Genomic DNA, 23088 nt, shown 5'->3' on the forward strand with positions numbered 1-23088 from the left:
ATATAATAATATAAAGAAAAATCTAATTAAAAAAACATCATGAATTGTCCCAATAAGTCATGTAAAAAATAAACTTGCTAGTGCACTTGCTGCACTTCCTTTCTTCTGATTGAAATATGGAGCAGCAGCAGCAGCGTTGGTGTGATTAGCAAAGCCAGGTGTAAGGCCACAAGTGGTCTTCCAACATTTGAATCATCCTACTCCTTGTGCTCAAAATTCCCCGGTAAGCGAGTCATAGCGTAGGTTGCACAGGATAAACACACACGCACACGCACACGCACACACCTCCCACTCATTCATCTCATTACATACAAATCATGTCTCTTATGGCCTGGTTGTTTGCACCCTGCAGTGTTCACCAGCATGACAGTAACTCAGAACAAGACATTTTGTTAAGACATTTTGGAGCGCTTGCTTGAGAAAATAAGGAGCTTGAGTGACAAAGCGATCCGCTGGTAAAGCATACACACCGCCACGTCTGATGGTACTTTTTTAAATATGTGAATAAAATTACATCAGACACTGTTAAAGTGTTGCTGAAAATCAGTAAAGCCAGACATGTCTATGAGCATTTTGAGGGTTTGTACTGCAAGTGAAGTGGTAAAAAATGTCCAGGCTCGTTGGCCTTACAGGTGATTGGCAGGTTTTCAGCTCGGGGTCTCACTTGAGCAATTCTTATTCCTGTCATTCCCGCTGTTCACTGCACTGACAGTGATGAAATAAAAAGGCACTAACTGGGGCAAATAGCAAGTGATGGCAGATTACACACTGCAGGGTGTCTGATTCGGGCAGTGTTTTCTTATATGTTGTACTTCCTAAAACAGCAGTTTGAAAAAATATCACTGACTTTTACAAGATCATTTCGAGTGGCTTGTGCGGAGACGTGCTTTGGCCCACGTGGCTCCCATCCAGAATTGAGAGCATAACACTTGTATGAGTCTCACCTCTGCCATTATCGGCTGCAACTGTGTAATTGTTTGTGATGCACCAATGTTCTCGGCAATTGTTATTTTGCCAATAATTGTTTCAAAAAATGGCCATTTTGAAACAATATTTTCAACTTAATATTGATACCTATTACAGGGCTGATAAAAAAATGTATGCAATTCAAATATTTGCTAAACAGAAATTGGTCGTTATGGGCCATATATCTGCTATATAGATGAAATGCTTTAAGATCCACTTCTTTGTTTTTAAAACTGAGTTGTGGCTCCTGCTGCCACCTTACCAATCAGCTGCGATTCTTTTCAGGACATGAAGATTGCTTTGACATTTACAACACATACTTAAGTCATCCTGCGTTCAGATTTGCATTTCTAAAGTCACTGTGTACACTCACCTATTTCACACACGGTTGCTGAACCCTGAGTTTTTTTGCTGCTGGCCTTTATGAATGTTGCAGACAATGAATTACTGCTGTGGGTTACTTCCACAATTATGCCCCGCATCAGTTTCAGATGCATGCATGCAGTGACATGTTAGGACAACAATGTTTGTGGAACATACATTTCCGCTGTTTGCAATACACAGCTGCCAAAAAAAATAACACGTTACTGCCGCCTAATGAATTAGTGAACATTAGTCAAGGTCTTTTGAAGGTCTTTGGCATAAATGCAGCACATTAATGAGAATAGGGACATACTCTAAACCACTTTGGACCATTTATGCAGGCTGAAACATGTTTAATTCAAAATAGAGCTACAATGTGATCAACTATAATTCCATATCTTGCCAATTACTGTTGTCAAATGCTGAAATGACTTTGCTAAGGGCTTCCTGATAACAGAAAAAAAGAAGAAAAAAGATAAATGGCACACAAACAAATGTAAACATTGCTTACTGTCCCACAGACTTGCATGCTCATCCATGTGGAAGATACTGCGTAGATACAGATAAGTAGGTGGTGATTTACATGGCTTTAGACTGGGACCTCAGTGCCAACAAGAGGAGTAACTGTTGGCTCCTAACTTTATTTATTTTGCATGGTACCATGCTAATGGCTTTAAAGGGTTTAATAAAAAGAAAACAGAGGCGAAATGAACAAAGATGAGTTGCCTCAAGGAAATCATTACCACACATCATTGCTCTTGACTACACACTGCAATGAAGATTGGATGCAGTAAGATGCTTACAATCCAGAAAGAAAACATTTAAAAGGAAGCATTTAATTTGGACATATACATCCCAGACATCCTGCAGTCGGTCAAGGGACACGCATGCTTGACCCTTTACAGTGTGGAGCCAACAACATCTAACGACGTGGCTGCAGAGGGGTTTTTCCAAATAAACCAAAGAAAGTGGGTGCAGGGGATGTCTGTCTATTTAAAATGTTAGGATTTTTTTTTTCAGCATCCAGGGCATCACATTAAAAAAAGAAAGGAAAAAAAACTGTCAAAAAAATCACAACAACTTCCAAAGACGGATCTGTTTGCCTTTTATGATATCTATTTAGAGAGGAGCAGTTGAGAATTGGATCCCATTAGACTTTTTCCGCTCTTTTTTTCCCTCCCTCTTGTTACCGGACAGCCTATGAGTAAAGAGCCGGGAGAGACACAAGACAAAGGGGATCTAACAATGTCCAAGGCAGGATTTGTATCCTGGACATTGCTGGTAAATGGCATGCCCTTTAATCAGGGAGCCGCCAGAGAGAACCTTTATACCTTAAGACCTATTTATAACTCCACACTGCAACTGACTCAAGTGCATGAAAAAAGTTGATTTGATCCACAAGAAACACATCATTTGTAATGTTGATGGGAACCGATTCAACAATATGTGTCATTGTGAAAAGTTATTGTTGATACACGATACAAAAAAGGTAGTTTAGAAAATTAAATCAATTTGTCCTGCATTAGTGACACACTGTTTAAGATGAAAGAGGCCCTTCACCAGTTTTCACGGTTTCTCTGTCTGTGGAAACAAAGTGTCTGATGTCGTCTATTTGAGGAGCTTTGTCTAGTCTGAAAAATGAACCCCGATGATGTCACACTGATGTCACCCACGTTATCCAAGCTTGATCTTGGACAAACTCATCATTTTTGTGTTACAAATTAGGAGCATGAAGTTTACCAGGAAGAGAGAAATCTAAGATGCTATTAAGGTGCATTATGGGAAGTGTAGGATCCAGCTGAACAAACGACTAAAGGTCAGGATATTTCTGCTGGTTCAGTTTTGACCGGCCCATATAACATGCCTCTTGCAAGTCTCCCAATGTTTTTCCACTTTTGAATACAATATTCTCAATTCATTGAAACAAAAACATACATCAGCTTTGCCAACTACCTTTCAAAATGAGAAGTGTTTTGTATACAAGCAAATTTAATAGCAAGATAAAACACCTCTCAAATAAGTCTACAACTGCATCAATAGATTAACTAGCCTGCTGATTAAAAAAAAGACAATGTCAAAGCTCTCAACCAACGCCTCCAGGATATATACAATTCCAAGATACCAGCCGACTACACACGTGAGGAGGAATAATACAAACTTTACTCACAGAGTCTCCTCTCAACAGTTTCCCATCATCCCTGAGCAGACGCAGATGTAAACAGACCTATCATTAATATGACTGGAGTTACACTGATACCTGTACAGATATTTAAACAAAAAACAGTCATGTTGACATTTTATAAAAGAGGGTGCACTGGCTGTATGGCTGCAGCTAATGATTATTGTCTTTATTAATTAATCTGGCGATTATCATGTATATTTTTAGATTAATTGGTCTATGAAATGTCAGAAAACAGAGAAGAAAATGCCAGTCACAACTTTGCAAAGCCCAAAAAGTGATGTCTTCAAATGTCTTGTTTTGTCTCACAAAAAGAGACATTATACATGAAAGAGTGAAGCAGCAAATCATCCCATATGAGAAGCTGGAACGTGAGGATGTGGCGCATTGTTTCACTATTTTTCTTTGCAAAATGACTGAAACGAATATTCATTTATCAAAACAGTTGCAGATTATTTCTCTGTGAATTAATTTCCTAATCTTTTCAGCTCTACTGGGCTATTCAATCACTTTTACTGGAATGTTATTTACTCAGCATGAAAGTATAGGAGGAAGTCACGCAGAGTGATGGGAGAGAAAACTGTGGCAATCCAAAACCACTAGGGGCAAACTTTAACTCCCACTGAGATAGAAAGTCATCTTTTCTACTCATCGTAAACAAAGTGAATTACTTCTCGGGCCGATGAACCAGAAATGTCTCCATTGTGATGATCACTGAAAACTGCATACACACAAAGCCAGAAGCACAGTTTACAAATCTTAAATGTTTCAACTGATAGCAGTCACTCACGTTGCTCAGCTGCATGTCTGATGCCATCTCCCTCTCACAGAGAGAATCAAGATGGTGAAACCACAGATGGAAGAAGCAACAATGCACACTAAAGCCAGCTGAACAGGTCTACAGTGGTATTGATTTTGAAATACCTGCACGACTAGCCAGTAGTAGCCATTTATATTTCTTTCACCAACCTACTGACCTGCTGCAGCTTAAACTCTAGGGAAACAATCCGTTTGGGTGCTCCATGAATTCCACAGCAAAATAAAATCCATTACTGCGCATCCAGACAGGGGGATGCACTCGACACGAGAAATGGGCTTAAAATGTCAGCATCTGCCACTTCTGTCGCGCATCCATCAGTCCCTCGCTCTCCGTCTTCTTTTCCCATCAGTCCCTCTCCTCTCTGGTCCTGCATGTGTGGGCCTTCCCTCGCCCTCTCTGGGTCCCGGATATTTGTGTATTCAATCTTCCAAACTGAATTGCTCATCCTTTTTGGAATCAGACATGATGTGCACTGCCGGTCAGATTGACTGAATCATCCACTTTATGGAGAAAAGCTCAAAAGTAGTCAGAATCCTTTCTCCCTAATTGGAAACATGGTCACTTTATATTCTTTCTAAATACATCATGAGCTCTGCCTAATTTCATGATTTACCAGGACAAATCATGAAGGACTAAATCAAACATATTCCATTTATTTGCAGCAGCATACAGTTTCCCAATTCAATCAAATTATGGACTGAATTTGGGACGAGCAACGACAGTGAACGACAGGTTGTGCGAGCCCTGGTTTTCCTTCTGCATTCAAGACACACTGCACAGTATGCGTGGCTCACAGCCTGCACTCAATGACCCCAAATACACAGCTGCTCTAAAGCATCCCTGCTCTCCTCTATCTGTACCACGAGTGCTTAAACTAAACAGCACAAGAGACAGTCACATATCAGATCCTGTTTATCTGTTAGCTAAGACCATTTTCTGTCATATTCAGCTCCAAGGTCAAGCCAGACTGACAGCCAATTAGTTTCATTTTATATTTCAGTTTAGTTTTAGGCAGATAGTGAAGTATCCAACATGCTGGTGCATCATCCCTAGAGAAAAACCCAGAGTACTATTTCTACATGCACGTCTGTCTGTAATCTTTAGTATAATTGGCAGTTTTGTGATATTTGAACCCAATCCTTTTCAAGCTTGAAATTGTATTTGTTTTGTAGCAGACTACTAAACTGACATGACTGCTTATTTCAAAATAAAATGTCAAGCAGCCTTCTTTGATTCTTTACATTGGAAGATAGAATAAAGCCCGTCAGGTAGAGAAATATATCTATAACATTTTACTTTTCATTTTAGCAGCCTAATAACTGCTGTTTATTAATATTTCTTTAAGCTTGTGTTGGGGTGGTGAAAAAGAAACCTCCCAGTGTGAGTGAAGCTCGTTTTGAGTCCCTGTCACGCCCGGAAAAAAGGGGGAGAAAACAGTGTTGACTAACCTTAATTTCACGTTTAATTCACAACCCTTCGACCCCTTTGGCTCTTCTCACGGAGGATTTTAAGGTGGTATAATGCGGCAGTTTATCGGGTATCATCTTTTTTTTAAAACACATGTGGTGATCTCGGCTCCCCTCATACAGACGCCTGCCTGCCTCTCCCGCACCCCAAAGACGCGCCAACACATCCTCACCTGGCTGCGCACAAACACACACATCACCAGTGTGTATCACAATCAGAGTAACTACCGCCCATTTACTCACATGCACCAAACAACGCTGCTATTACTCTCATTAGTAGTATTATTATCATTATCATCCGTAAACAGGCAGATGTTTCCATCATGGCCTTGCAGAGTGCAGCCCAGCACACTGACACCAATGTGGTGTTATTTGATTATCAACGCCGTGCATGCTCCAGCATCACCAGTCAGCTGATGGAGGCTTGTTTTTTGGTGAAATATTCATAAGGTCTTGTCACGACTGAACTTAAACGCGGGCTTGTTTGGCAGGTTGCACTGCGCGGCGGTCTTGCCTACATCTCTCCATCTCTTTTGTGTTTGGGTCTAAAATACAGGCCTTATATTCACCGTCATGGGCTGTGAGGTTTCAAGGTTGAATAATTTGGCTTGTGGACACGCAGCAGCTCGCTGTCAACCTTGCATTTCTTGAAATTTACGCATACAAATGCCACCAGGCCCGTACGTCTCCTCCGCAATACAGCATCATATTCTCTGCTGCTAATTAGGCAGCGTTTGGACTATGACAGCTGGCTATATAGGCTAGATGATGAACGCAACTGATGCGATGATTTATGGAGCAAAACATAATATTAACGAAGGTGTGATACCTACCGTGGTATCTGGGTAGCCTATGGTGGGCGCAGAGGCAGACTATGCCGATATCCAGTTGCCCAGGCTCGTAAAAATCAGACAACAACAACACCACGCCGGTTGTTGATGACACAGCTGTCTTGGTAGACGGGAGGGGAGGAAAAAAATCCTTTCCCAGATGTGTCAATTGACGTGGAAATCAAAAATCAGTTATTCAGACGCATATCACCGGACTGACGCCTTTTCTTGACGTGAAAGGTCTTCCATTTTTATGATAAACAGCGCACTGTACTACCGAGGCTCGGTGTAGCCTGGCCGGGGTGAGATCTGATTGAAAACCATGATGCAGTTCAATGCGACGTTACAAAAGGTTCCTCTGCAAACACTCAGGTGAAATGATATCCTTGTGTGCTTAAAAAAAGAAGAAGCTCCAGCGCGACCTCCGCAAAATAAACATGCTGTCAGTTCAGGCATGAACAGAAGAAGACAAAACGTCAAAACAAAATAAATGCGCAGATATCAGCGCGCTGTGTTGGTTCAAGCGCTGGGCATCCTCACTGTGTGTTTGCATCCATATTAATATTCATACAGTACTTCCTGAGAGCAGACCAGTGGTTGTTTATAGAAAGAAAAAAAGCATCCGAGGGGGCTTTGAGTCCAACTGCAACGAGAGGCTGTTATCTTTTGGCTGTTATCAGCACACCGAAATGAAATTTCCCTTCACGACTCGTATTTAGCAGCAGACTCATTAAATGTCCGGATGGATTCTTGATAAAGTAGCGGACGATTATTTTCCACCAGTCTATAATAAACCTAGACTATATTATCAGGATACACAAAAACAAAGCAAAGCTGTCATATATTGATAATATTGTATGAGCGTTATAGTGATGTAATGAGAGATACACATATTGTTAAGTATAACAAATAAGCTCACCATAAACCCATAAACCCACGAGTACCACAGACATATGAAGTAGGCTAAGCCGTCATAGTAATATTAGTGTGACATTTTGTGTGGACTGTATCTACATGACCAGTTCAATTAAAGCCAAGGGGGATACATATAACGGGATCTGACTGAGAAAGTGCCCACACTTATACAGACAAACACAAATTATGGATATTATTTTCTTTTTTTTAGGGGTAAGGAATATTGTAACTATACATAGACATACTAATGTGGTGGGGTTTTTATTTTTTGGGGTTGGGGGGGGGGGGGGGTCACATGACCAACTAGCCAACACATGGCCTGTGTGAGGCGGACACGCCCCCTAAAGTCTGTGGGGGATTGAATCGGTGAGGACAGCTAAGAGAGCAAAACGGTGAGTTTTAACAACTGAGTAAGAGATTAGAAGTGCTTTCTCTTGGGAACCAGTCCTCTAATCATGCAGGCTATATCATGTACATGTCTGGACTGTCACTGTCACAAATAGAGCTGTATAGCAATTTGCAGGGGTCAAAATATGTCAGTTCATCGCCTAAGACACCTGGAGAAAGTCCACTCTTGAGTATTTCAGTGACTGATTCAACTGTCTTCAGACATTGATCAAAGTAATTAGCAGATAACTGAATTCCTACAGGCAGTAGTGGAAGAAGTACTCTGATGTTTTACTTCAGTAAAAGCAGAACCACAATTTAAAAATACTCTGTTACAAGTAAAGTCCTGCATTCAGTATTTTTATTTGAGTGAAAGAACAAAAGTACGAGCATCAAAATATACTTGAAGCCGTAGAAAACCAAAGTGGTCATTATGTAGAATGGCCCATTTCAGAAATATGTATATTGTATTATTGATGTGTAATTATTGATGCATTAATATGTGCATTTCTTTAATTTTGCAGCTGGTAAAGATAGGTCTTGTTTTTTCCTAATATGTCAGGTAGCTTGTGAATGTTATCAATGGATCAATAAAGACGTTATGCATGATGTTACATCATAATGGATTTGTTGATAAGATTGTGTATTATTAATCTGAATCTGCAAGGTACCTATTAACTTTAATCATAAAATAAATATAGTGGAGTATAAAAAGTACACAATTTCTATCTGAATTTTAGTGCAGTGGGAGTATAAAGTAGCAGAACAAATGGAAATACCCAAGTACACGTAACTCAACTGACACTGTATACATTGACCATTATTAAGTATTTAAACTGTACAGGGTGAATTGCTGTAATAGTCCAGATCACTTTCCAGTTTGGTCTCTGTAACAGTAGCCTAATTGTCACGGTGTAATTTCTTAAAGAGTGTTTCTTTCAATTGTCTTTCTGAAAAGATGAAATATCATCCTGTAATTATATATTCTTTCTGTCTAAATGTATTTTTTTAAATGAATCATAATATAGTAGTGTACCAGCTAATGACATTTCATTCAAACGTTTATTTTTTTATCAGTGTTCAACAAATACATGTCCCATGAGGCTTTGACACCACCGATGTTTGATAAAGCTAACATGGGATTAAATGTTGATGTCCCTACACACACATATACATACATATATATATATATATATATATATATATATATATATATATAGTCCACCCACAGGTTCTTTCTCAGATTTGGCCTCAGTAGAGCTCTGCCAAAGACTGTGTGGGCTTGTACACTCACTTGATTGACATCTCTCTCAACCTGCTGTTTGTTTAGTTGCTGCTGTTAGGGCGGGACAATTTACACTGCTGTCATTTTCATTGGTTCACAGAGTTTGATGACATCACAAAACTCCCAGTTATTGGAAATGTTATCATGTTTTTTATGCTTATTATACACTTTAAAGGTGAAAAATAAAGGTGAGAAATGTCAGGTAAAACAAGTATTATAACGTGTAAAAGTGTTTCATACTTCTATTGTTTTGTATTTATTTATTATTTTTCTTATTAATCCAATTTATCTTGATGATGAATCTAATGGAATTGGACCATTTTGAATTTGAACCAGGATTTTGAATTTGAACCAGGATTTTGTGCTTGCTTGTTTGTTTGTTTGTTGTGATGTATAATTGTCAAAACAAGCGTGAGGTAAAGTATTTGCAATTGTCTTCTGTAAATCCACAGGCTGCCAATAATAAACTAATTAAATACAATTATAAAAACCTTCCATTGGTTCAGGGTGCAGAATCCCTTCATTTGGAGAAAGGCTCGTATTGTGAAACATCTGCAGAAAGTGTTGAGTTTCACTAACTGTAGCTTAAGATAGTGAAGGCACGTGGAATTGATAGAAATGTTATTGAGCAAGAGCAATAAATCTAGTAGAAGATAAATTTGTGTCAGATTATGAGGAGGTAAATATAGTCTATTTTTGATGTGTGCATTTTTTGTATTATAAAGTGGAACAATACAATCAAAGCAGATGACACATAATCTTTTTGTTCACTAGAGTAACCAACAACAAAAGAAACAACACCGACCCAATCATGAAGACATGCAATAATTTCAGGTGATGCTATGCATATCCAATACAACTATACAACTTTAACAGTTTTATCTCTGGCTTTGCTTGCTTGTGTGTCAAAGTATCAGGGGAGTGGATTTGTTATCAGCAGCTTTACATGATCTGGTCAAAGTGCATGTTGGGCATTTACGCAAACTGTGAATCTGCATCCACTCAAATTAACTTGGGAATAAACTCTAAGGTAAAGTATTACGTTTTGTGTTAAGAAGTATGATCATAACGTTTTATGTTGGCCTAATGATGTTGGTCTAATGACTTTTAGGCAAAGGCGTTTTACAGTCGTATACAAGCTTGGAAGTTTTATTTGTGAACAAATAACCGATGCTATCTGATCTTTATCATAAAGACGACTATCATTTAAAACTAACATTTCATTATTATCTCAGATAAAGCACATGTTTTCATATCTACAGGCATAAAGTATGTGATTTATACACTCATGACCTTAATTGAATAAAAGCCCCGTTTGAAATGTTTGCGATTGCTGAAAGTTAATGGTATGGCCTCCTGGTTGCAGGGATGACTAAAGAAAAAACTCAGTGGAAGGAGTTTCTAGAGGCAGTAAGTACTCTGCAATGGGTATTAAGCATTCTCCTCTTAGGTAAGATCCCACTACATTAACGCTAGAAAGTATGTCAAATGATACTTTTTGCTAAAGTTACTTTGGCTCACCTGTTAATTCGCAAGTGTGTCACTGCATCTGTAAAACAACACTGTATTCACGATGCTAACTTAAGACATCTCTTGTATCTCCAACATATGGACTGTCCAACAATACAACTTCAGGAGTGTCCTGTATGATCTTGATGGTGTACCTTATGTTTACCTCACTGTGGCCACTCTCCACTCTGTGCTTCATATGGCTGGTGATAGACTGGCAAACCCCTGAAAGAGGTAAAGGAAATTACATCATTCAAGCATCCACGAAAATGGATGATACATTAGCTGTGTCTCAAATATATTTGAATTACAAACAGGTTCTGTGGTGAAGGAGTGACAAACTAAAGTTTAGTATGTACATTAAATTATCATTTTAGTTTGTTGTTGATGGACTATTTTCACATTATGAATTCCACAAGGAAATGGACGGCTCACAGCTGGACATCATTCAAATTATGGATGATGGTAAAACATTGTTTAATTGTATTACATCCTGTTAGTATAAAAGCGTTTGAATTTGCTGTGTCTCAATTAAATGTATTTATTTGGCGCTTTGAGCCCCACAAGCCGAGTGCCATCTAGTTCCATTACATTCAAAATGGCAGACGTCTCTACGATATCTCCAACACTTACAGCACAACTCACACCAAAACAATCGTAGAATGAATAGCACTACAGGTAAGAGCGAAAAAACATATTAACAACATAACACACTTTAACCATTTTATATTGAACTTCAAACTGCACCTTGTTTGTTTTCTGAGGTATTTCTGGAGGTTTCACTGCCATACCCAATTAGTTTTAATTTATTTTCAGCTGTGAGCTGTTCCTTTGTGAGTTGCATTGTGGGAGAATAGTGTCCATCATCAGAACACTATACACTGACTGTTTTGATTAAACGTTCGAGGATAGACCCCTTGAGATGCACCATCTCGTCCTCGGGCACAAAACATGCAAGTTAAACATTCAAGCACATAAATAATAATAACAGTAAACAGTTCAACAATACAAAACAATCAACATAGTAACATCAACAAGGACAAACGCATCATGGCTCTCCCTCCATCCCAAAGCACACCAACAAAACATGAAATTAATTAACATTACAAGATGTGTCCATCAAAAACAAGAACAAGTAGGTTTAAGATAAACGAGCTAAAATTCAAGTCAGATCCTATGTTGATTTGTGTTTGTGTACTAACAGCAACTACTACAACAATTTGTATAAACTGTATAAAGTTATTGTGTCGTATGAAATTGACACAGTCTTTAATTCCTAATGTCTCCACCAGGGGGCAGGAAAACAACATTTGTGAGGAACTGGAGGGCATGGGTCCACTTCAGAGATTTTTTTCCAATCAAAGTAAGTTCCACTTTGTAACTTTTAAATCCTCCGTCAGATTTCTCATCATCTGAGTATATTACATTTGGTTGGAGCACATGCATGTGACAGTGATTTAATGTAACCTTTATCGAAACAAAAGAAGCCTTGACCTTAAAATGACTTTTGGTATTATCTGCTGTGATTCTTTATCATATGGCAATACTTTGATAAGATAAAAAAAAACCTTTGTGATCAGCATGTGCTTTTTAAATCTCTCCTTCAATGACACACAGTTGAAATGGCGTTGGTTATTGTTAACAGCAGTTATTGACTGTGATCAAATCTTTTAATCTTTTTTCTTTCTTTCTTGCTCAGTTGGTAAAGACAGCAGAGCTGAATCCAAACAAAAACTACATCTTAGGTTGTCATCCGCATGGCATCCTGAGTGCCGGAGCCTTTGCCTGCTTCGGCACGGAGAGCTGTGGCTTCGCTGAGGCGTTTCCTGGGATGCGAGTCACCCTGGTGACACTGGTAGGACTTTTCAGGATACCACTCTTGAGGGAGTACTTAATGTTTACAGGTATTTATAGCAATGTTCGACTAAAGGACTGAACTATCGACCATGTCTAGACTTAAAACCTGTTTGAGACTGCAAATGGAAAACAAACGTTCTTTGTCTGATCAGGTATTCTTCCGGTCAGCAAACCAAGCCTTGTCCACCTCCTTTCAAAAAGGGGCAAGGGAAATGCTGTGGTGATAGTGATCGGGGGCGCTGCTGAGTCTCTGGCGTCCTCTCCTGGAGTCAACACTGTGTTGATGAAGCAGAGAAAGGGATTTGTCAGGATGGCCCTGGAGTTTGGGTGAGAGCACAACCATACAGGAAATAACTTATTAGTATCACTATACTTGCATGTAACCCACAACTGGACACACTGATGTAACCTCGGATGACCTTCCACAGGGCTGACCTGGTGCCTGTTTACTCATTTGGGGAGAATGAGCTCTTTCAGCAGGTGATTCTCTCAGAAGGCAGTCTGGGTCAGAGGTTACAGGTCCTGTTTAAAAAGATTATGGGTTTCGCCCCGTGTCTATTTGTTGGTGAGCACATAGTGTTCCTGCCCTACAGGACCCCAATCACAACTGTTGGTGAGTTTCATTATTCTGCTATATTTAAGCATGACTTCCTGTACTGAGCCGGTTTTATTCTAACGCTCTGCTTCTTCCAGTGGGAAGTCCAATCTCAGTGCCAAAGAATAGCACACCTACTGAGGAGGAGGTCGACCACTATCATAGACTTTACATGGAGGGCATGTTCAAATTATTCCATGAACACAAGGTCAGCTGTGGACTTCCTGAAAATCACAAGCTTCGGATCATTTAGGACATTTCCCTTTAAAAGTGTAATGTGTAGCTGCTTTTCACCGTAAAAGTGAGTGTGGCTCTGATGTGATGAACTTGATCTTAAACAGACTCACCCTGCAGCTTTCTTTGTTCATACTGTAAGTTCTGACTGTATCTGAACATATTTACCAAGAATATGAGCCTTAACTAATCTAATGCCTATTATGTGCGAATTAATGTATTAATTTCTAATAGGATAACACAATAGCCAAAAAAGTGTGATCACAAGGCAAGATGTTTGAAATAATAAAAATGTTCTTGTGTCAAAATGTGTTTGCATGCTTGCTAAAAGTATTCCTGCTGGTGCATTTTCATGAATTGTGTAAACGAGAGCCCAACAAAAATGTACCGTGCTGCATTCATTCCCTGTGATTTACATAGCAATCAGCTTCAGAATGAGAATTGTTACATTTCATTTGTAATCCGAGTACTTCGTACAACATATGGTATTGTAATTTTCTATTTTAGAATATTGAATATTTCTTGCACCACTGCAAGGCTTCTGCAGCTGTGTCTTGAAATGGCCAGCAAGCATGCACACATGTAATTCAATGATTCACCCAGTAGAGGGCAACAGTTCTTCGCATCTTCTTCACTTTCTTCACCGGAAGGGTTGGGGGTCTGGAGACGTGCCACAGAGAAAATCACAAATGCATAAAAAAAAAAACATTTTGTTGAAAATGAACTCGATTGAAAACCAAAATGAATGCTTTCTGTCAATGTACAAACCGTACAGCCCCCTCACACTTACTACTGTGTTAAATATTAACCCTGATTCCAAGTTCCTAAATGCAGATGTCATTCCTTACCTGAGGAATTTCTTCATCAGCATCTTGACCCGGCTGCTTTTCTGTATCATTAGGTTGCTTTGAGCAGCACAATTTGATTTGATAAATCATTAAATACATGTTAATGTAGATTGATAACAACTTTATTGAGGAATCAGTTTACAGCAGAAGTTTGTCCTTGTTGCACAATACTTATAAAACAAAATACTTAAGAAAAGAAAAAGAAAAAAAAGAACCTAATTGCTACAAAAAGCAACAAGAACACAACACTTATAACGAGCGACGACTGTGAACATCCTAAAAGAAGTCCATATCATCCGGTGCATCCAGGTCACGGTATTCAATGATGTTGCGTGGATCACCGCGTGACATTCTGATGTTGAGGGTGCAAGGAGAAAAACAAACAGGAAAGAAGAATAGAAATGACAATAAAAAAAAGAGGTTCAAAATTCTACAAAAGCAGAAAATAGAAACAGCTCATAGCAAAATAAAGATCACACGTACAGTGGTCTCACCTGAGGTTGCGTGGCTTCCCCAGGTAGCCACCTTGTCCGCGGAAGTTGTCATAGTTGCCTCTGCCTCCTCCGTATTGGTTTGGGGGGTAAGGAGGTCCACCTGTCGAAAAGAAGGATTTAAAATCAACTGACAAGTAGCGATTTGATTGACACATTTCAAGTATACTAAAAAAAGTACATACCACCGTAGCCCATGAGTGGTGGACGAGGCTGTCCAAAGCCCATTGGACCCTGAGGACCTTGCGGAGGAAATTGCATGGTGGGAGAAAGCAAACCTGCAGGACAAAACCAACCAAAGAAAGAGAGTTCATATTGTTGTGGTCAAAATATGATTTCAGTCTTTATTAAAGTACTAAAATCCTTTCATCAGGAGAATCTGAGTTGATTAGATAAAAATGTTTTTGTCGACCTGGGCCTGGAAGAGGAGGAAGTTTCATCTCTGGCAGCGACGGTCTCTTGGCATCCATGAGGAAATTGTTAAAAAACACCACTTCCTTTTTCACTTCTTCAATTTTGTCCCCATGTTTGTTCAGGATGTGCTTCCGTACAAACTCTGGGCCCTTGAAATGAATTTGAAATGCAAAAGGTCTTGGCATCACATTGAGAATGAAGCAACAAAACAGTGAATGACAGTAATATCATCAAAGTATGTCAAAATCAGATCAAAATGTGTTGTGCTGCCCTGAATACGTTGTTTTACAAGCACTCACCTTAAATTTCTTGCCACTTAATGGGCAGAGCCATTTGTCCTTTCCCAGCTCTTGAGTGTTGGCATTCACAAATTTCTCCACCTCCTCCTCAGGATCCTTGCGGCCCATCTTCCCTGCCTCGTCCTCACACAGGATTTCTTTTGAACTAAACAAAGGACTCAGCTTCTCCTCCATCATCTTTTGCCATTGTTGCACTGTAGCAGAAAAATATATACATTCAAAAATGATATTCTGCATTGTAAAGAGTAGCTGACAGTATACATATAGCAACATATAGGATTTTTAATTGTTAAGAAACTGCAGGAAAATGGTTTAATAGGCCAAACAAGCACCCAGTGTATTCAACCGTGCTACAAAACAAAAACAGGGGAAACACACTGACCTTCTCCTTGTGTGATGCGGTTAGGAGGGATGGGTCCACGTACATGGATCATGCCGCAGCGATTGGGCATTTCATCCTCACTGGGGTATTCGCAGGTGTTGTAATAGTCGATTGAATGAACAATACGCAGATACAAGACCAGACGATCCAAAACCTGAAACAAGATAGATGGCAAAGACTGAATGTAAAGATTCTATTCAATTAAATTAGCCCGTTTTAGTCACCATCTGAATGACAGAGCACATTAAGGGTACAAATAACTAAATTGATGATTTGAAAGAGGGCAACAAGAGTTGTTTTGATAGAGAATTGTGCTGGATGTAAAGTCATAATTGTAATCATAACAAGAGTCAAACCTTGGCTAGTTTGTCATCCCTCTCCACAGTAGTCTCTGCAGGGTTTCCTTCCTTGGCGGTCTCCTCAGAATCCATCCCACTCCCGGAACCCAGGAGCTCCTCCTCCTCCGCACTCACCTCCTCGATCAGGTAATCTGTGATGTTCTTCAGGATGGGGTTCTGAGCCGGCAGCTTTTGAAATAACAAACCACACATGGATGAATAATTCAGTAAAAAGCAAGATCATTAGAGGACAATCCGTTTAAACAGTTATGGATGATCAGTGCTGCACCTCTGTGCGCTCTCTGTGCCTCTCTTCCTGGGACTTCATGCTCCACAGGTCTCCTTTATCGTCCAAGGCATGAATGAGCTTGGCAGCCAGCTTGATGTCATTGCGGAGCACCTGCTTGTGCTGAGTGATGCCATTAATATTACGCACCCGGCGGGCCAGGTCCCTGTTCACCCCTGGAGCCAGTTCACAGTCTCGCAGCTGTGAAAGGTAAGAGAGGACAACTGTTTTAACAGCCTCAACTGTTATTTAGGAGATTACACAAGTAATAAAAAACAGGTGTGAAGGACTATCCATCCTTCATTTCAACATGTTAAGATTAGATGTGGTTTTTTTAATACAATAGCTATCGCTGCAGCCCTGATTCTCTGACAAAAATGGTCAAATGATTTCACCATGATAAAAGAAAATGAAAAAGAGGGAAACAACAATGCAGTCTGTTTTAAGGCATGCATTTTAAATGAGAACAGAAAGTCATTCTGCTTTACACATGTCCACAATTAGTGATTCACCAACACAAAACAAGGAACAGCTCAACACAGACATAATAAAACAGTTAAAGTACTGCAAGTTATTTAACAAAAAAACCTTTTGTGGCTCTTTGCAAAGCTCTGCAACACATACTATGCTGCATATTACAATCCGTGTCATCAGCTGAGTCTGGCACACTTACTCTAATATTCTGAAGGTTCCAGCAAACCTCTTTGATGTTGACGCTACGGTCAAATGTCACCCAGCAACGTCTGAAAAACCTGCAACGGCACAGGGTTCATTTGACCATTATTGTGCAATCATGCGTTGTCCCTGTGACTAAATGAATTCAACAAACATCATTTTTAGATTAAGAACTTTTTGTTTTTTAAACCAACCTGCGCTCTGGATGGGGGTCAGACAAGCAAACTCGCAGAAAGCCAGGGTAACGCCGGCACAGCTGAGAGAGAAAAAACATAAAAAAGGATATTGAGTTTAAACAAAAGACACAAATTCCTCAATGACCCAGGAGCTGTGGAATCACTGAGGGCACCAACACTGCCCCCTGTGTTCAACTCACAGCAATAATCTCAGCCTTGGAAATTGTGGGAGCGATGCTCCTCATAAACAGGGAGCAGGTCCTGTGCAGAGGCCGCGGTCTGGGAGAGTCATCTTTGGGTTTCTTTTCTTCTTTGTTGTCCTCTTCAGCATTCTCCTTTGGTTTCTCCTCTTCATCATTAGATGGGAGAGAGCAAATTGGTGGGAACAAACATGAGTTACAAATGCTGGGAACATAAGACACTGTATAGTCTTTCTGAAGATAAAAATCAGACGCTGTGAATTTGACTCCTCCTCACCTTCACCCTCCTCTTCCTCTTCCTTGTCCTCCACCTCTTCCTTCTTCACAGGTTTATCTGAGCAGTTGGAATTTGTGTCTGAATCTGAATCAGAGTCACTTTCTGAGGCAGTACCTTCATCATCGCTGTCTCCACTGCGCTTCCGCTTTCTTCTCAGCTGAGAAATAAAAATGAGAACAATCAGGGCTGATTGGTTGATTTCTGTCTCGTTTGGAAATCATTTCAATAATGAAAGCAGCACTAACTTTCTTGGGTTCAGGCATTTCTTCCTTGGCGGCAAATTTCTCTGCCTCCTCTTTCACATCCCCCCCGTCTGTTGCAGCAGTTCGTTCTGTGCTGGCAGAGTCGCCCTCCTCCTGTAGCACGCAGTTTACTCATCAACACAGCACTATAAAACCATCTACTACCTGGTGAAGACAGAGAATAAAACACACCTTCTCATTTTTGTCTTTGTCTACTGAAGGTTTGCGGTCACTATCCAAGTTCTTGAGGTCTTCTCTCTTGGGAGGTTCTCCACCCCCTGAAACAGATGCCGATTTCTCCCTCTCCTCCTCCTCTTCAGATGGCAGGTCCAAAATGCGCAGATCATGATCCGTCCCTCCCTCCATCTTTATCACAGCTGAAGGCAAGCAAGAGGGTATATGATTCAGGCTACAACTGATGACGGTGGCTTCTCTTCAGCTATTACCCAGTTATTATAGTCTCACCTGCATCCAGAACCTTGATGATGACTGGGGTCTGTTCAATGTCCAGGGAGACGTTATCAAACCAGCTGTTCTCCATCAGGAAGGTGAAGACATTCAGACGGTTGTGCAGGGCACTCTGGGCCTCTGCCTTAAGTTGGCTGGTCTCATCTGGATGATACTTGGACCTGAACCTGTGTCCAGAGTCGGGGTCCACAAAAAGGATGGGAGGGAATGATGGGGGTTGGGATGAACGGGATGTAAAAGTTAGAACAAATGCATATTATATATCTATATTGCAACTGTGGTGTGATACAATTGCACTGAGAAATATTATTTATTTGCATATTAAACCATTTTAAACAAATAAGATATTTTTAAATCCAGATGGTTGTTTGTTGGGAATTTAAGTATCTCTACAGACCATCAGAATTAAGATTGTGATTTCTGTATTTTCTACAGCCTAGTCCTTGTGTCATTTAGTGTATGCATGTGTTTACTTTGTGATCATTATAGAGATAATTATTGCACAATATTTGAAAGTTTGAGATAAACTCACCAAAACTAAGGAAAAACACAACAGAGAGATTATGAAATGAAGCATTGACATTCAGAATTTCACATTAAAAATGTTGATCATTGAGTGGACTACAGTTACCTTTTGTTCTGCCAGTTTATTAACAAATAAATACAGAGAGGGGGTCTCTTCTGTGAAAATGCGCTCCACTTCACCCCAATGCTGTGTCTGTATACACACAAATTCGGTTTTGGGATTCGATTTGATCCGAATATAAAAAGAAAGAAGCGTAGAAAAAAGCATAAAAGAAAAAAAATCTCGCCGCACGAAAGACTACTTGACTGTCTATCTAAAATCCCTGGTACTGTGTGTCTAAGAGCAACTGCATTGTGCGCAGTGCATGCCCTTGCTGTCTAAGACCGATTCTTGCTGATAAGTTCCACTTTTTCTCATCTTCAAAAAACGTCGTCAACGTAGTAGTAGGACAGGAAGGGAAGAAAAATGGGTTAAGGCAAAACAGAACAATTTTGCATGATACCTGTGAAATAAGTGTAATAAGCATTAACAAGCATTATACAACTGTGAATCTTGGAAAGGTTCAAACGCTAAATAAGATGAGAAAATCAACCCAAACAATGAGGATGACATTTGTAGAAAGTTACTTGTAACTGAACAATAAATGTACTAAATCTGTCAGTTAGGTGATTGTGAATAGAATTTAGAGACAAGTGCTTTTATAGATTTACTGCACAACTTAATGAAGAAGGCAGCTTGTTACACTGCTGTAGGTAGACTTTATGCATGTTGTTTTATCAACACCTATGGACCTCTGTCCAAACTCACATTTATAATCAAGCAAAACAATAATATGTGCACTAAGGTTGCATTTGGGTTGATTTTCTTCTTTTATAAGCTACAAGTGAGACAGTCATTAGTAACATACTTGTGTGATCCTGGTCCTAGTATATGGGTGGAACTATTTGGCAAGCACCTGAAACGTGTCAGAAAGGGCTTAATTGTCTGTATATAATTTCTTGACGTAGTTGTTACAGCTATTACTTGACTTATTAAACATCAAATAACTAGGACTACTTTAATTTATACACCCACCATGGGAACAGGCCCACAATATTAAGATTGTTATTAAAAAAGCAATTATACCGAAAATAAACAAAAGACAAAAAGGACTGTAAAACTTTGGTGATGACCATCACAGAATAAATGACTATATAGTATAGGTCAATGAAAAGGTTGAGAATAGCATGACTGCATTAAAACCTATAGTTCATTATTAGTAAAGGCATCTGATTTCGTACCACTCTTCATCTTTATGAGCCAAAAAGAAGTCCTGCATCTGCTGCCGGCGGAAGTCAATCTTGTACTCATTGTAGCGTTTGACTGCCTCAGTCTCATCCACAGAATCATCTAAGGACAACAGGAACTCCTTAAAGCTCTTCATCATGGGAGGGGATGGACCCAGATCCATGTCATGGAGGTTACCGAGCCTGAGAGGAGAGACAAGGTGGGTGGAGTTTTGGACAGACCAGCAAAACTAGTAGCTTTAATATATTATATGCAATGTTCATTCTCTTCAAGCTAATGTGTTTTTGTTGAATAAAATGAAATTAACACTCAGGAACAGGCTTATCTAATCGTTGCCGGAATTATAAGAAAGTTAATGATTCAATTCCTCACCTCGCCTGAATGGGGATGCCATGATGAGGCTGCATGAGGTGCAAATCAGGATGGCCCCAATGCTGTGGTGGGCCATAGCTGGGCCCTCCTCCTCCTCCTCCTCCTCCTCCTCCTCCGCCTCCTCCGCCTCCGCCGCCTCCTCCTCCACCACCACCACCACCGCCATAACCCAAGTCATACCCCCCACGGTAAGGATCTCCACCATGGTCATCCCTGTGAGGGACAGATAAATCATTTTAAAAAAGCATAAGCAACAGTAGATACCAGTTGGAAAGATTTTGGATTTGTGTTGCAGCTAAACATACCAGTCTCTTCTCATGCGTTTCTGCTGAGGACTCATGTCGTGTCTGGGCGGGGTGAATCTCTCCCTGCGGCCTCTGTCATAATCCCGGTACTCTCCGCGGCTACGTCGTTCCCTGCCCCTGTCCCACTCTCTGCCAAATTGATTTCAGGAGAACACCAAAAGGTCACCATTTAGATGCATTGTGTTGGAGATGAGGTCTCTGCATAGGCTTTGGCTGAATTCTGTTTGAGACTTTCTTACCTGTCATTCCAGTCGTCTCTACGTCTGTCTTCTCTCTCTCGTGAACGGTCATAGTCACTCCTCTCCCGTCTGAATTTGTCCCTTCTCCTGCGGTCGTACTCATCATCACTGTCTCCCATCTCAATGAAGAGAGAGAAAAAGGCAAATTTAAGTCACAATTTGGTACGGCAGGATTATAGTTAACCTGGCTATGATCTTAGTCGCAGAAAACAAAAGCTAACGGTAACATATATAGACAATCTAAACTTGTGGACATTACTAGTAATTACATAGCTTGTGGCCAAGCAAGCATGCTAAGAAGAACCAGATGTCACTCAGCCAGGGATTTGTGATGCAGATATCATTTTTAATTAACACTTATTTATGCTCTTTGATCTGATATGAATGATGCCACATTGTACCCCTGAGCAAGGTACTTAACCCCGAGTTGCTCCAGGGGGACTGTCCCTGTAGTTAGTTCACTGTAAATCGCTCTGGATAAGAGCGTCTGCTAAATTACCTGTAATGTGATGTAATGTAATGTAACCATTTGTGGAGGAATTCAGATATATCCAAAGACAAGACAGTACCAGAGTATCTAGGAGCATAGTGAACAATGGCAACTGTAAAATATCACATCTTAGGTCTAAATTTGGACACATTTAGCTTTCTCCATAAAGGGCTGTCAAATCTGGAACACATTACCTGAAGTCAAATTAATTCCAGATATAAAATCTTCACAACAAAAGGTTAAGTGCTGGCTAAAAGCAAACTAGAGCTGCTAACTAATTGTACTGTAAATAACCATGTGTGCTGTGGTATGAGTAATGTGTGATGTGTATTTTATGTAATTCCATGTTTGTAGGGTATTATTGTAGTTTTATGATTTTACTGAAAGATGTATATTTTAATTACACCGTCACGTTACATGTAAAAGCCCAACTAGGGACAAGAGTTGAAAATTAGAAACACCAGTTTTATGATCTGTATTGAAACTTTATTAAATTGCATCGTTCCTTGCAAATAAAGTAAATAAAAATGTTGGGGAAAACAATAGCTAAGAGGGGAAGACACAAGGATACTGAGGTGGCCTGCACGAGACTGTTATCGTAGATTTAGGTAATTGTTTTGCAACAACAGTTAGTGATAACGTAGAACTTGGGCATCCAAATTACCAAATGAATGAGATAAAAATGTCTAACAAATGTGGGGATAAAGGTGTGGCTTCTTAAGTCGAAACAAAGGAGAAAGTTATTGTTGTCGTGTGTGTTAGCTAAAGTTGGCTAACAAGCTACATTAGCTAACTAATGAAATTAACGTTAAAGTCCTCTTATTCAATAAACCTTTCGTTTATTCGTTTTCTAAATCGGAGAATGGCGGCTTTCTTGCTAGTTTAACCACAATTGATACGATACAAAATAAACGAGCACGTTGATACCTTAGTATATATTTGGTCGGATAATGTTCGTGTCCTCTCCCTTACCACTTCCGCTTCTGTTTCTTCTTCTTGCGCTGGTTGCGGTAGGGAAACAACAAAATGGCGTAATACCGCCACCAACTGGTGTGAAGTGCGAATTTCTAACTTTAAAATCTTTAAGGAGCTTGTTACGGAACCTGGATTTATACTTATAAATCCAGAAGGTTCCGTAACAAGCTCCTTCTCTGACCTTCTCTGCCCCCAAGTATATACCCTGTGTCCGGGTACTTAGTGAATTCATATAATGAGTGCAAATGTTAAACCCAAGAAGCTTGTAAGAAGCTGTATCATTTCATCTAATGGAAAAATTGCAGTTGCATATATTCATTTATGTTATCATATTTTGTATCTTTTTGGACGATTTTGTGTTGCACAGCATGTGTTTATAATAAATATAATAT

General features: G+C 39.8%; 3 protein-coding genes across 9 annotated transcripts in view; 1 reads left to right on the plus strand and 2 right to left on the minus strand.

The window, feature by feature from the left end:
- Positions 1 to 10947, minus strand: part of nyap1 (neuronal tyrosine phosphorylated phosphoinositide-3-kinase adaptor 1) — a 38674-nt gene extending 27727 nt beyond the window's left edge. Inside the window, exon 1 of one of the 4 annotated variants that reach the window (XM_029448569.1) lies at positions 10876 to 10947. Coding sequence is in view for 1 of the 4 variants with exons in the window: in XM_029448567.1 (XP_029304427.1) it covers positions 10887 to 10919 (33 nt within the window). In the remaining 3 variants the exon portion in view is untranslated. Of the gene's footprint in view, positions 1 to 5776; positions 5898 to 6627; positions 7093 to 10875 lie in introns of those variants that run through there. The other 3 variants (XM_029448567.1, XM_029448568.1, XM_029448572.1) reach the window with 3 other exon arrangements.
- On the plus strand, positions 9747 to 13771 carry mogat3b (monoacylglycerol O-acyltransferase 3b). 2 transcript variants are annotated; one of them, XM_029448596.1, is made up of 9 exons: positions 9747 to 9890; positions 9986 to 10045; positions 10578 to 10661; positions 10847 to 10954; positions 12013 to 12083; positions 12420 to 12624; positions 12730 to 12904; positions 13006 to 13190; positions 13271 to 13771. In XM_029448596.1, the coding sequence occupies exons 3-9, from the start codon at positions 10580 to 10582 to the stop codon at positions 13423 to 13425; spliced, it is 981 nt and encodes a 326-aa protein (XP_029304456.1). In that variant the 5' UTR covers positions 9747 to 9890; positions 9986 to 10045; positions 10578 to 10579; the 3' UTR covers positions 13426 to 13771. The 2 variants fall into 2 exon arrangements, with proteins under 2 accessions (XP_029304456.1, XP_029304457.1); XM_029448597.1 differs by lacking the exon at positions 9986 to 10045 and adding an exon at positions 10123 to 10241.
- A 583-nt stretch (positions 13772 to 14354) lies between these two features.
- Positions 14355 to 22742, minus strand: srrt (serrate RNA effector molecule homolog (Arabidopsis)). 3 transcript variants are annotated; one of them, XM_029448575.1, is made up of 20 exons: positions 22649 to 22742; positions 21232 to 21350; positions 20993 to 21121; positions 20688 to 20900; positions 20309 to 20497; positions 18500 to 18669; positions 18227 to 18411; positions 18038 to 18148; positions 17793 to 17949; positions 17516 to 17664; positions 17334 to 17395; positions 17138 to 17216; positions 16468 to 16665; positions 16197 to 16367; positions 15841 to 15994; positions 15459 to 15652; positions 15158 to 15308; positions 14931 to 15023; positions 14749 to 14848; positions 14355 to 14606 (listed from the first exon to the last, which is right to left on the minus strand). In XM_029448575.1, the coding sequence occupies exons 2-20, from the start codon at positions 21348 to 21350 to the stop codon at positions 14531 to 14533; spliced, it is 2700 nt and encodes an 899-aa protein (XP_029304435.1). In that variant the 5' UTR covers positions 22649 to 22742; the 3' UTR covers positions 14355 to 14530. The 3 variants fall into 3 exon arrangements, with proteins under 3 accessions (XP_029304435.1, XP_029304437.1, XP_029304436.1); XM_029448577.1 differs by having other exon boundaries at positions 14738 to 14848; XM_029448576.1 differs by having other exon boundaries at positions 22694 to 22733.
- Positions 22743 to 23088: the final 346 nt, after the last annotated feature.

Source organism: Cottoperca gobio, chromosome 14 (genome assembly GCF_900634415.1).
Source record: "Cottoperca gobio chromosome 14, fCotGob3.1, whole genome shotgun sequence".
NCBI lineage: Eukaryota > Metazoa > Chordata > Actinopteri > Perciformes > Bovichtidae > Cottoperca > Cottoperca gobio.